Raw genomic sequence first — 14,587 nt, 5'->3', positions numbered from 1 at the left:
TATATATATATGTGTGTGTGTGTGTGTGTGTGTGTTCCCGGATATCAGGTCAGTCGTCGCAATGAGGTGGTGGCCTCATCCAGTAGATGTGAAGTTATTCTTGCATACAGTGCTGCTTCATGGATAAGAAAGTGAGTTGGGTATCACGAAGTGTGGGTACCTCTCCAGCACATGGTTTTATAGCGTCGAGGATCGATATCAGCTTTGAAGCTTCTCACTGCTGCTAAGAAACTGTTCCTAGCTCCTGTAGTATGAGGGGATCCCTGACCTTCCCCATTTCGTTAATATCAATTATAGCTGTTGCTGTACTTAAACCAGCAGCTGCCCTCTCCTACAAGTTCATTTCTTGTGTCAACTTCCCGAGTCAAGAACTATCACTCACCATGTGCCCCCAGTGTGGGGTCACAGGGCCCTTACGGGCAAAGAAACTGTTTTTATAAGCCATAAATGACCATGGATGTTTGCACTCAACCCTACAACTCCATCTATACCATTTATTGAACAGCCATACCTGTATTGCTGGACAAATAACAGAAAATAAATGTCCCGAGACTACCAGCTAAAATGCCTTCTCTGTGACTTCTTTCTATTCAAAAAGCAGAGGTCTCACTTGAAGCAAAATATATTTCAGTCCACATAAGAATTATGTGTGACATACCAGACTGCTGCCATCCCAAAAAGGCTTTGCATTTGCAGCCCATGGCAGAATTGGCAAGCAACATATATAATCAGCCAAGCAATGTGCTTTAAGGAGGATTGAGGCATCTACACGTGTCCTGGCGATACTACAAATTAACTAGACTCATGAAAAACGAAACTTATCAAGATGTGGCCTTCACTCAGGATAAAGAACATAATAATAATAACAATAATAAAAGTAATTGGTCCACAGGACAGGGAAGGCACAGTATCAAAGGCCGTTTTAAGTGAGCCCTGTACAATGGCGGCCACAGCCATCTTACCTAACTGATCCAGTGTGCATACATAAAAGCACTGGTAGGTTTCCTGGGCTAAAGCCCTGATTATGTAGCTTAAAGTGACATTTGAAACCTTCACCTGGATTTAGAAAAAAATGGCACAGGGGTCAAGTGGATGCAGCTCGCACAGGACCGGGTTAATTGGAGGAATATGGGAGATGTCTTCGCCCTGCAGTGGATATAGTCAGGCTGAGGATGATGATGATGATGGCACAGCAGTGAAATTCAGCTTAAATATTATAAAAAGTCAAAAGAACCAGAGCACATATTAAAGTTGTACAAAGATGCCAATGAAATTTATCAACAGAGTTCGGATGTATACAACAAACTGAGCAAAAGCGACTGTGATGATCATCGCACATTGTCCGAAAGCGCGCATACTATGATGCCAGCAGGGTCGCAAAAGTCAGATATCCCGTGTGACCTGGTATTTGTAAAGACGGTATGGCTGTCTGGAAGGAAAAACCCCGCGAAGAAGACGCTGAATCACCACCATCTGACTGGCCCCGCCGCTTCTTGGGACCATGCTTCCTCTCAGTTGACTTGGGTTCATTTTCAGCATCCTCTGTGACTTCGGTGGCATCCGCTGATTCGGATGGCTCCTCTTTACTGTCGCCCATCGGTTCAGTTTCAGCAGCCATCTTGATCTCAGCTGTGGCCTGCTACGACAAAGTAATAAACAAGAACATGCATAAACTCTTGGTGAAAGATTTGCAGGTAGCCTCGCAAAGCTAAACACCCCAAAAGAGAAAAATTCACACACAATCAGTGCAACTCGTGCAAAAAAGCATCCATTAGCATTTTTGTTCCCTCTGATGGGAGCTGCTAATGACTCTTACAAACCATACGAGCGGTGGTGTGATTCAGTCCATCAAAGACCATGGAACAAGCAGCAGCCCTCGCAACAACCCCAACCCTCAAGTGAGTGGCGATGGTTTCCCTCACCACCCCTCTATCACACCATTCTATATCCGTTTCTACCCCCCCCCCCCCCCCCCAAGAAAAGTGAGAATCTGTGTCTCACACTTTTCTCTGCCTCCCGGCTTTCCCAAAGTAGAGCGGGAGATTTCCCTTCACTTTGCTTCCGAGGCTTCACACCCTAAGGCCAAACAATGTGACATAGGTACTGTAATGCTGACGGATAAAAAACGAAAGACAGCTTGCAGCACAGTACTTAACAGCACCGAAAACTGAATACAGGCATCCACTTATTTTGCAGTGCAAAGGAAGGCTTCCTGTGAAGAGTGGTTGATTCAATGACAGTTTTGTTAGAAACGCTGTGCAAAAATTTTACCCGGCATTTTTCTATCAATGCGTGTGCTCGCTTTTATGTAGGTCGATGCTGGAAACCATGAGTGGCGACCGTGATCATGACTGGGCTTCGCCAAACAAAAGGTACTGAAAAAATCTCACCCGCCAGACAGTAACATTTTTAGTGTAGAGTATCGTTAATATCCGTTTCCACACTCAAAGATGTTAAGAAATAGGAAGCAATTCAAAACATTGTGGCACCATCTGGTGACAAACGTTAAAAGCACGTCGTAGGTCGCACAAAAGATGGGATAGTGTTTATTACAGAAAACGTAAAAAATAACATGCACTCCTAAAAGAAAAAAGAACGCTGTGAACTTAAAACAATCAGTGATAATTTCTTAAAGGGACAGAACACCGGAATTTAGGTCTCGATTTTTTTCACCGCAGTGAAAAGATTTATGTCGAAAATGTTCGATTCCATAACGGTTTTGTTGGAGATGCTGTAGAAAATTTTTACCGGGAATTTTTTATCAATGCGTGCGCCCGTTTTTATGTAGTCCAATGCTGGAAACTCAAAACCATGAGCAGCGACCGCAATGACGACTGGTGGTCGACAAAAAAGATGTACCGAAAACAAATATAAATTTCACTCGCCAGGCATTAATTCGACATTTTTTGCATAGAGTAACATCCTTTTCAGTTTCACACTCAATGCTGTTACGACACATTAACGCACGCCCTCGTCGACGAAAGTTTTAGTGGGCACTGTCATTGCTTCATTCACGAAACTGCAAACACTGTGGTGCCATCTAGTGGCAAAAACTGAAAGCATACCTCTCGCGGTGCGAAAGCAGGGGTGGTTTTTATTTAAGGACGCACTGGAGAGAGCGCAAAATATAATAATATATGGCAAGCACTCCTAGAATAAAAAAAGAACAATATGCAGCTGCGAAGATCAACGATATTTTGCTAACATGTAGTCACGTGGGGGGCTACATTGAAAGTACTAGGGTTTCTCCGCTAGATAGCGCCTCGGTTGTTTTTATGCGATTTTCAATGGCAAATAAAAATTGTAAAGCCTCTTTTCTTTGATATTGTAGTGCTCGATCTGTATTATATGAGGCAAGATCTCTTCATTTCCACCATAACCTCATGACATATTTTGGCCAGTGTTCTGTCCCTTTAACATGTGGTCATATGGGGTACTATAGTAATAACAACAGCTCTGCACAAAAGGCTACTTCAGTCCTTGTTACATAATTTTCACTACCAAGTTAAAATTATAAATCCTCATTTACTGTATATTACAGTGCATGACATCGAATGCTGGCTGAAGTTTTTTTCCCCTCAAAACATAGGTGTACCTCTTCTTTGGCCCCGGAAAGTCCAGCTGTGGGTGGTTTGACCGTGTCCCTGATGTCCCCCATAGTAATCTGCTTGACCTCATAGGGCCGTTCAAGGCACTCCCACGTGACCACGTCCACAAAGCCACGGGCCCGCAGGGCTAGGCAGGTACGCTGCACTTGCTCCACGCACGGGGAGAATGAGCAAATACGGCCACCTGCCATTGAAAGATGAACAAAAAATAACAAAAAGAGAAACATCACAATGCACTGCGTTTAAAATTACTGCATTCAGATTATGGCTAGCAGGAAGTGCAATAAGCGCCAACCAATTATTTAAAAGACGTTTCAGCCCCACTTCGGGAATCTTGTTCATATTGAATAATATGAAGAAGCCTTAATTTATTTCATTCATTAAAAGCAAGGTCCCCCATACGAGGCTCCAAGCATTTCTGTCTATGATGCCCTTTGTGCAGGTTGATTATACAGCAAAGGTGAATATTACTTATGTAATGGACACAGCACAGAGCAGAATAAAATAAACTGATCAGCTTTGTTTTTTACTTTTTGCCTTTAGGTCACCAGAGTATCATGAGAAGTTGAAGACTTCTGACATTGAAGGTGAGCTCAAATAAAATTTCTGAATCAGCATCCTTCTTCCAGACATGGAATGTAGAAAATATGTTGTAAACAGCCCGTCACGTTGGCTCTCCTGCGTTACATTTTAGCAAAATGGCATCACTGAGCATAATATCATCACAGAAATCCCACAATCATCTCATATATGTCCCAAAAAAACAAAAATTAATTTTTCTTAGATTCAAGGAATGCCCATTATGCTGATGTGTAGTGTAGTAAAGCAAACTGGTCTTAGGAATCACAAAAAAGTGCAAATTAATTTTTTTTTTTTTTTTCGGTCCACGGGAACCGTATGAAGAACAGGAACAGTACAATTGATCTCGTCTTATGACTGATGCCAATGAAGGATGTCACTAGAGGTGACTCACAGTACTAGATCAGTGCACTTGCTTAGATAGCCAGCGCAGGTGTTAGATACGATGTTTACGTTCCCGATATTTATTCCAAAATGTGGCACTGGTTATGCCATGCATGCCCTGTTGGCCTTGATGACAGGTTGCGGTTTTCCCCTAAGCACAGCTGCTAGTACAGTCAATATGGTGTACTCTTCTCGTACTTGTCCTTTTATGACCAGTTCTTCAGAGCGCAGCCAAAGCATCTTGAACGTCCAGAGCACATTAGGATGCATAGCCAAGGAGGGCAGCTTCGTTGCATCCTCTTAATGCCAACGTCAAAACTTGAAACCTTGCCCCAGGAGCAGCCAAATAGGGTAGGCATCGTCACATACAGTCTTCCTCGTCTCTCATGGTTCATTGTACTCATATATCTTGGTGGCTGCAGGCTCAGTCTGTTTATGTACGTTCATGCTCCTCAGAGCTGCACATCTACATCTAGTTTCTCTGCAGTTTAGCAGTCAATATGAATACTGCTTGTGTGCAGATCAAGCACACTGTACACTGACTGCTCCATCCTAGTGGCCACGTCAGCCCCATGTCATCATTTCGTTTCTCAGTTTCTTTTCTTGGGGCATCTGGGTTCGTCTTCTGAAAGCGCTGTCCCCCTTATGTTAACAACAAATGTGCTAATGTCTCACACAGATACATGTGGCTAGTGTGTTCGAAGCTAATTTCTTCCGGGACAGGCAATATATGCAGAGCTAAGGAAGAGCCATCACACACTATATGATAGGTTGGTACCCTCACAAACACCAGGAGTAACAGCAGCAGCTTACCGACAAAGCACAGATAGGAACGAGGTGTTGACAAGGGACGCAGCAGGAGGGCTTCTGAGACGATGACTTGCGCTCTCGAAGTGTGCTCAATTATTCGAGTGGGTAATGCACTCAAAGCCTAAGCTCTTGTTTCATATCTCTGGGCAACACACGCAAGTGGGAAGGTGGTCTGCCTATGTTGAAACCTGTACACACAAAGTAAAACTCCTACATGAGAGGTTACCCTGTTCCAATTGACTACCAGCACGAGACAGGTGTGCTAGCTACCATATAAAATTCTGAATGATCTAGAGCAAGTTCATGCCAGATAAGATACTGCCGCATTCAAAACTGTATTTGTTGTTTTTTAACAACCACTGGCATGCGGCCTTTTCACTCTGATTCTGGATCGTGTATCAGTTCTGTATTCTTTGTTCGACGATCGACGAGCACGTTTCTTGCTATTGCCGCCGCCAAGTTGCTTAGTTCTTTTGCGTGTGCAAGTCAGCCCAATAAAGTTTCTTCAGTGCAATCACAGACTCGTCATTTGTGTCATCGACCTTGTCACCACCACGTGACATCTGGTGGAAGTGCTGCCCTTGTTTCTTCAAGTGAAGACCTCAGCCTTGTTCCTGTCACCCTGGAGGACCAGCCTACGGGTCACCGAGCCAGCTGCCGACTCCAAGGCCTACAACCGGAACATGGTCTGCTGCCTGACCCCGTTCGACTCCAGAAGGCATCAACTTCGGAAATGACCCAGCCAGCAGCAGCAGTCGTCTTCTTGCAGCCCCAGGAGCCCCCCATCTTCCGAGGACTGCCCAGTGAAGATGGGGAAGACTGGATGGACCTTTTCGACCATGTGGCAGAATTCAACAGCTGGAACGATGCCGCGAAACTCAGGCAAGTCTACTTTGTTCTTCAAGGACATGCCCGAGTTTGGTTCGAAAATCATGAGGCAGCTATGAAGGATTGGGAGATTTTCAAGGAAGCATTTTTGACTGCCTTTTCAAGCGTTGTCCGAAAGGAAAGAGCCAGGCTCTCCTTCAGTCAAAACTTCAACTCCCTAACGAGCCAGTCCTGGCGTACATTGAGGAGATGAAGTGCCTCTTTCGCCGCGCCAACCCTAACATAACCGAAGGTGAGAGTCAAATTTTTAATGCGAGGTGTTAAAGAATCGCTTTTTGCAGGTCTTGTTCGAAATCCACCAAAAACCATGGCGAAATTCGAAACGGAAGCGTCTACCATCGAGAAGACATTGGACACCCGGATGGCCACTACGAGCAACCATTTCAACCAGAGTACTCAAGCCACTACCCTAACGCATCTGCAAGCGGAGAAAATTCTCGGGACCTCATCCAGGAGATTGTGCGAGAGGAGCTCCACCGATTGCTGCCATCATCACAACAACCCCAGGTGGCGACGCTCGCGGACGTCGTACGTCAAGAAGTCCAGCAGGCACTAGGTGTTCCTCAAGCAACAACTCCGATGGCTCCAGTGCATGAATCAGCAGCAATGAACTATGCTGCTGCATTACGTCGTCCTGCACCCCGACGCGACCTCCCAAGCCCTCGTTGCTACCATCCTGTCCCCGAAAGCCACCCCTTGGCCCCCGCCCGCCAAGTGTACCAACGATCTGCAAGCCCCAGGAAATGCGATGCCTAGAGGACATCTAACAACTGACCACTCTGCTTCCATTGTCGTGAGGCAGGACACATCCTCCGTCCCTGCCCGTACAGGCGGATCGGCCTCCGTGGATTCGCTGTCGACGCCCCACAACCCCGTCCACCAATGACCAGAGCGACCCCGTTCAAGCTTGTGTACGGCAAGGAGACCCCGACGCTCGACGCAATGCTGCCGTACGTAACCAACGAGGATAACCTTGACGTTGCTGCCTACCTGCAGTGTGCAGAGGAAGCCCGACGACTCACACGGATACATATTAAAGACCAACAGCACACCGACAGCCGACGATACAACTTACGACGACGACGTGCAGAGTACAACCCCGCAGACCAAGTGTGGGTTTAGACACCAATTTGCCGTCGCGGACTAAAATATTGCGTCGATACTTTGGGCCATACAAAATCATTCGCCGCGTCGGACCACTGGACTATGAAGTCATTCCCGACAGAATGTCAGCATCACAACGGCGATGCGCACGCCCAGAAATTGTACATGTTGTACGACTGAAGCGATATTACGCGCGTTAAGGAATCTGTGGTGTTTAAATTTTGTAGTGTTTATGTTTAAGTTGCTTTGTTTTGGAACATTGAGGCGATGTTTCTTTAAGGGGGGAGTAATGCCGCGAAACCTTCAAAACTGTATTTGTTGTTTTTTAACAGCCACCGGCATGCGGCCTTATCACTCCGATTCTGGATCACGTATCAGTTCTGTATTCTTTGTTCAACGATCGACGAGCACGTTTCTTGCTATCGGCGCCGCCGAGTTGCTTAGTTCCTTTGCGGGCGCAAGTCAGCCCAATAAAGAGTTTCTTCAGTGCAATCACCGACTCTTCATTTGTGTCATCGACCTTGTCACCACCACGTGACAATACTATCCTTTACCATGCTTAGCCTAGAGCATACTACCACCAATGCAACATACTGCACTCCACCAGTGAATATTTGTAGACCACCCTGAGGGAACCAGATGGTGCCAGGTACCAACCAGCTGTAGGGTGCCTGATGGTACGGCACCACTTCAGGACACTGCCAGCATCATGCTGGGTCGCACATTTCCCCTAGATGTAGAGAGCACAGTGCAGCGGTGGCCCTTAATTAGAAGAGATTTGCTATTACTGTGTAGAACTCCGCCCATTGGATATTCTAACAAGGTAGAACGATACCAGAGGAGGCTATGGAATAGTGTTACAGTCCACATTCCGATAAAAAGATGCACCATCATGAGTCATAAAATCCCCTTATTGGTTAAGACAGGTCACCTCCTCTCATCATGATTTCACAGCAGAGTTGACAAGTACTCTGACAGATGGCAGTCCACATCTCAAGAAAAGCCAGAGCTGACGCGCATCACTAAATTCCTCGATTATGCGAGAGAGTCTCAAAGTTTCGGTATATTGTATCACGCCGAACAAACAGCATTCGGCCAGGTAACATAACCTTGTAACTCCCTCAGCATCTTAAACCAATCAGAGAATTTTGTAGCTCAGTTGGCAAGTGGTGGGTAGCAGGCAACATGGCAGGGATGTGATATCATCCGCAGAGTTGCAACCTCAGCATACAGCATTACAAAGTGCCTCTGAAGAAACTATTAATCAGCAGCAGATAATTAAGATCATTAGTTTGCAACAATAAATAATGTCTATACCGCAGTGCTATCACAGCTCTTTAGGGCACTTAAATGTCCCCAAATTTTATGAAGCCATGAACTGAAATTTGTTAAGAAGCTAATATTTTCCATCTTTATCTTCCAGAAACTTGTGAACAGTCATTACATTCTGGCTAAGAATGTAGCTTATTCGTATGCCCTCTTTCTTGACACGGATACTATGAATCACGAATATTTTTTTAGCACTCAGGATGACCGAGCAATTTCAAACGACATCAGACCCACCAGTTCGGTATGAAAGAAATGGCAGAAAGTGAGGCCCAGAAAAAAGAGGGCTGGCTCCTGTTGGCAGCCCTGTGAACACAGAAGCAATGACATTCATAATCATTGCACATGTTTTCTTGACAGAATGGACGAATTCTGTTCGTTCTTATTTTTTTGCTCAGACAGTAGCAGGGATGAGATTTTTTGCTGAGATCAATGAAATTCAAGGCTGAGGCAACAATCCAGTACAACCAGCGCAAATGGTTACAAGAAAAGCGGGGAAGACAGCCTCTCATCCTCCAAATCTCCTTTGTATTGTTTAGCCTAGCATGATTTCAGCCACTGCACAGGTGTCCCAATGAGTCAATGAGTCAATTAGCCGTCAAGCTATTAGACCGAATGTCATGGTAACACTGATCAAAAGCAGGGGTCCCCGGTACGGATCATTCTTTATGGCCTCTACCCATTTTTGTGTATGAGCATTCCCACCCTTGCTATTAGAGCAAATGGCATTTACATGAGATGCTATGCATTATAACTATTTCCACTTAAAGGGAAGAAGCCAACAGTTTGCGAGGCCAAGGAACGTGTAGGCAATTTTTTTAATATATATTTTCTTGCTGTTGACCTGAATTAGTAATATAATGAAAGTATAAGGAAAAACAATGCGCCTATAGTGCGAACCAAACCCACAACTTCTGAAAATTGCGTGTGGTGCTCTTACCAACTGAGCAACTTCGATGGCTGTCTAACCTTCTACTTGCCTGGGTATTAATGTTGCTAACGAAGAGGGTTCTACTTAAATTGAGGACAACGCACAGGGCTATGGAACGAAAAATGGTGGTGGTAACATTAAGAGATAGGAAAAATGCAGAGTGGGTCAGGGAAATAACTCAAGTCACAGGCATTCTAGTGGAAATCAAGAAGAAATGGACATGGGAAGGACATGTAATGCGAAGAGAGGATAACCGATGATTGCTTAGGGTAACAAACTGGATTCCAAGGGAAGGAAAGCGTAGCAGGGGGCGGCAGGAAGATAGGTGGGCGGACGAGGTTAATAAGTTCACAGGGGCCAAGTGGAGAATGCAGCTAGCCCAGGACCTGGTTAATTGGAGGAACATGGGAGAAGCCTTCCCCTTGCAGTGGGTATAATAAGGCTGATAATGATGATGCTGCCTGTAACTCAGCACTCAGGGTGCTTTTTGTGCAGTGATGGCAATTTTGATGTATCCCCCTAAATGATGCTTCTGTGCAAAAATGTCTTGGCAGATGATGGCATCTAAATTGTCAATAGTGAGCCTACCTTGGGATTGGCTTCTGCTTGAGTCAGTACAACATTATATATGTCTTGCAATATTTTCACCGTGTGGTAATGCAAGTGTTTTTGGCATCTCCACAGAAAGGAAGGCACAGGACACACGAACCACTGAGAAAACCTTACTGATTTGAAAGAAGTGTCTTCCTTTCCATGAGTTCTACACTATATAAGGTTGAAGTGAATTAATTTGCCATTATGCTGATAGCGCGGACACTCGTATTTGAAACAAGTGCATGGTTATCAGGGGACAATTTTGTCAGGTTTCTTTCTGAACCAGTTAACTCTAACGGCCTTCTTTCTTGTTTCTTTCTCTCATTTAAGAAGAAATTAACCTTTTTATAAAATTCGGCAGGCAGAACAGACTTGAAGATCAACTCTTCCATGCTCCATCTTGTTGCTTTCTTCCTTGTCCACTGTCCTTTCGCATGGTTGTAATATGCATTCTAATACCACCTCCTTCTCCAACCCAAATGAGTATACTGACATATTTCCTCAAATCTGTAGCTGAAACTGCCACTTCTGCGGCGACACAGCTACTTTGGGCCACGCAATTTTGGACTGTAAAGCATATTCTTCACCCCCAGATATCTTGACTGCTCCCTCACCAGATGCATGGCTTTCAGTAAAAGGCTAGTAATGACCAAGATGCTCAAATCAAGGCCATTGAATATGCCTATGCTGTCTCAAACATGCGTGCTTTTGAACATCACCTACTGATCACCATTCTACTCTTTTCTTCAATAACATTTTTCTCACTCATTCGGTAAAAATTTGTCCTCGAGCAACATAGCCGAGCAGCTATGAATCAGCGAGACATTAGCGAGCTGTAGAATTCACCTCCTTTCAGTCAACACCATCTGGAAATAAACTGTCTGCACAATTTTGTGGTTGCACAAGCCAAATATTAAAAGAAACAACTAAGAAGGAATAACCATGTTTAATTCCCGATGTGTTTGCAGGAGATGGAGAAGTACACAAAAAAACAATTTTTTTCGCTACTGCAAGGAATTGTGCACACCTGATACCATAAGAAGACAAAGGGATTCAAGAGAAAGCTCAAAAATGCAGACATTAACTGTGCACAAAGAGTTACCATTTCACAGCTCCTCACCCCTCCTAATGATGTACATACCTACCATATTTGAGACCTTATGAGCACTCACAGCATTCAAACAATGAGTGCACGATAATCCAACGCCATTTCATGAACAGGATGCTCTTAACTACAAATACTAAGGAGATCAAATAGGCACCATCAGCGGAGAATACAGTAGCCTGCAATAACTTGCTGATTGTCGTGCAGTCACGATGACTGTGTAAAACATATAATACACTCCAAATAGCCACAGCATTACCAGCAGAGCGTGATCTACAATAAGTTACCATTATCCATTCCTACAAAAGTCTGTAGAAGCAGAACTAAGCCCTATTGTAACGGGACATGGATTGCACTAGGCTAATGCCCTATTATTTGGCCACTACGTCTGCTGATTGTTGGGCGATCTAACAAGATAGTGCATTCTTAAGGAGAGGCTTCAAATAAGTGAGTGCAAAGGCGTATCAAAGAAGAAATTTCTACCGGAGAATTGTAAAAACCCCCCTTTCCAATGAAGAAAGTTTGAAAAACACTTCTACTGGGCCACTCAGAAGGGAAGTATCGCACAAGTGTCATTCACACAAGTGTCACTCACAAAAGGGAAGTGTCAAGCTAGTTGATACTGTAAATAAAGGAAACAGCACTATGAATAGAGACAAGCATCAAATATATCACATGTACGAGCGCTGGTGCGAGTCACATAATTAATGCTTGCCCCTGCTTCTGGTAGTGTTTCGTTCATTATAATGTGGAAGTAACACAGCTGATCGTAATGCTATTTCAGCGCTTAAAATTCATAGTAGTTTTCAAACGTTTTAATTTCAGCCAGTGACTGTTTTTTCATTTCATTGCATAATGTCGGACTAGACAGATTTCTATTGAAGTGTTGACTAAAATGAGCATATACATTGAAGTTGCGCACCTTTAATTGAACCTTGTGGCACAATGGCAGTAAGAAAACTCCCTGGTAGAGCAAGCAGAGAAAAGAACTCTCTGAACTGTTCCACTCACCAGAGACTGGCTTCAGTGCTGTAGCTGCAGCTTCTACCGCTTCCCAAGGATGCGGCAAATCCAGAAAAACAGCATCGGCGAGTCCTTCAATGCCAAAACCATCCTGGCAGACATCCCGGTGTGATGCAGTCACAACAGATTCAAGACCGTGTTCTTGGAACTCTTTTTTAGCAACTTGGGCTCGGTGCTCATGGAAGTCAAATGTGTACACATGGCCATTTGGTGCCACAGTTCGGGCAAGGGCATGTGTCATCGAACCACTTCCAGTACCTTCAGGAAAAGGGTGTAAAATAACTGATGAGCACCAGTCATACATCTGTGTTATCGATCATGCATCTCAGACATCACCAGTGCGACTCTGGATAAATGGGAGCACGAATTCCCTCGAGGATTTTCTCATTTGTCTCCAGAGAGGATAGAAGCAATCAAGGAAATTTACATCAATCAACTAGTTTATTTTCTCGTTGCACTGTCTTATTAAAAATTCCAGAGAGATGGCGATGCACTTAGAGAGAGCAGGCATATGCACGATGCAATTCATGCTGCATTGTTCAGGCCGGCACACATATTGGAGTTTAATTTCATTCAATTTTCCTTAAACGAAACAAGAATATATGGCATGCCTTTCAACATCGAAATGCGGTAAGCCGTTCGTAGGTCTTGGACGTATCCACAAATAGACTAATCTATAATGGGCACATGAGCAAGTAACGACACGATAGTAAAAAAAAAAAAGAGAGAGAGACAGAATTGCAGTATTACTGAGATATACACTGCAATGCAGCTGACAGACAGCAAAATATACTGAGTAGCAAAGATCACTCACGACACATTAGCCCGGTCATCGTGAGCCCGCTTAGCGTGTAAGCATCGTGGTAAATTCCGTACGAGCGATTCTGTCGTGTAATGACATAACTGCACTGAGCAGGATTAGCACAAGCTTCGACCACTTTCCCTATGCCCGTGATTCCAGCAATTAAGTTCGCAGCCAGGAACGGGTTCAGTAGACTTACCTACTTCGCAAACGACAGACCCAGGCTTCAGGTCGAGCTGAAGAGTCACCAGACTGATGTCCCGCGTGTACAGGATCTGCGTTCTGTGGGGCAGCGTAAGTGTCCACAACTCCGGCGTGGCGCGAAGCACATACACGTACCCGCGCGAACACTGAACCTTGGTGCCGTACGCGCACCCCATCACGTCATCGTGCTTAAGCGCACCGTACTTCGTCTGGAAGACATCGCCCCGGGCGAGCTTGATCGAGTAGATGTGTGCGAAAGTGCAGTACACAATGCAGGTATCGCCCACCTTCGCAACATTATCGTGCGAAAGAAAGTTCGTCATTGTGAAGAGCACTTCTTAAATGCCCGCTACTGCCGCTACTCGCGTGCTTGGCTCCAAAACCCACTTAGCGCAAGTTTCACACCTAAACTGCCTAAACCACCCCCACGAGATCGGCAACACGCGCGCGAAGCCGCCGGCAACGTGCGCGTCAAAACACCGGAAGTGATGAGTCCTTACCAGGGGCGAGACTAAAACCCGCCATGAATAGGGTTTTTTCGGCTAAAACTTTGTCCCTAGATTTCCCCAAACGCATTGAACGCCATGTTTTTACAAAGTACCTAAATGCTGACTATTATGTGCCTAGTTGAGTCTGAATTTGTCCCCAGATTCGTGGCGGGCTGGCGGGCTTTTCGGCTCTTTCCTCGTTGTCGCCGACGGCGTCCAGAGCTTTTGGATTGACGAGCTCTGGACGACGCCGTCGTCGGCGCATTCGGGCAGTGTTTGTAAAGTCTCCCAGTTTATTGGCGTGGTTTTGCTGCAGCGGAGGTAGTGCAACGCACCCTTAACATTAAACCATTCAACAGCAAAAGTCGGACGTTCGATTCATGGGTACCGAGCAAATTTGCGATGTCTGCGTCAACGATCTGACATCGGCCGTCGCTTCTCACGTAAGCCATTGTCATTGCTGTTGTTTTTTGACATAGTGCGCTGAGTGCAGCGGTAGGTGGGTGTCGTGTCCATTTTTGTCCGCGAAATCAATGCGAGAGGTGTCATTCAGTAGTGAATTAAGGTAAACAGCAACCTGGTACTTAATTGTTTTTGAGCTTGCAGATACGACAGATCGAAATTAGCGTGCAATTTGTCAATTACTTATATCTCTGTGGCATGGATGCCACCTTCTAGCTTCGGAAAGCAATCTGAAGACGGTGCAAAACTCTTGTGTTTTATCAGAACATGTATCGATAT

At 45.0% G+C, this 14,587-nt stretch overlaps 1 protein-coding gene across 3 annotated transcripts; it reads right to left on the bottom strand.

Moving 5' to 3' along the window:
* Window positions 1-479: 479 nt before the first annotated feature.
* Window positions 480-13,853, bottom strand: Trmt61 (tRNA methyltransferase 61). 3 transcript variants are annotated; one of them, XR_014701579.1, is made up of 5 exons: window positions 13,354-13,853; window positions 12,341-12,610; window positions 3,596-3,792; window positions 1,051-1,639; window positions 481-1,005 (listed from the first exon to the last, which is right to left on the bottom strand). XR_014701579.1 is itself a non-coding variant. In XM_084583036.1 (4 exons), exons 1-4 carry the CDS (start codon window positions 13,679-13,681, stop codon window positions 1,358-1,360), a joined length of 1,077 nt encoding a protein of 358 aa, XP_084439162.1. In that variant the 5' UTR covers window positions 13,682-13,853; the 3' UTR covers window positions 480-1,357. The 3 variants fall into 3 exon arrangements, 2 of the variants coding, with proteins under 2 accessions (XP_084439162.1, XP_084439163.1); XM_084583036.1 differs by having other exon boundaries at window positions 480-1,639; XM_084583037.1 differs by having other exon boundaries at window positions 481-1,636.
* Between the last annotated feature and the right edge of the window lie 734 nt (window positions 13,854-14,587).

Source organism: Amblyomma maculatum, chromosome 10, assembly GCF_055883805.1.
Source record: "Amblyomma maculatum isolate TAMU_Amacu chromosome 10, ASM5588380v1, whole genome shotgun sequence".
NCBI lineage: Eukaryota > Metazoa > Arthropoda > Arachnida > Ixodida > Ixodidae > Amblyomma > Amblyomma maculatum.
Note: the sequence above shows the minus strand (reverse complement) of the source record. Positions and strands in the feature narration are given on the sequence as shown.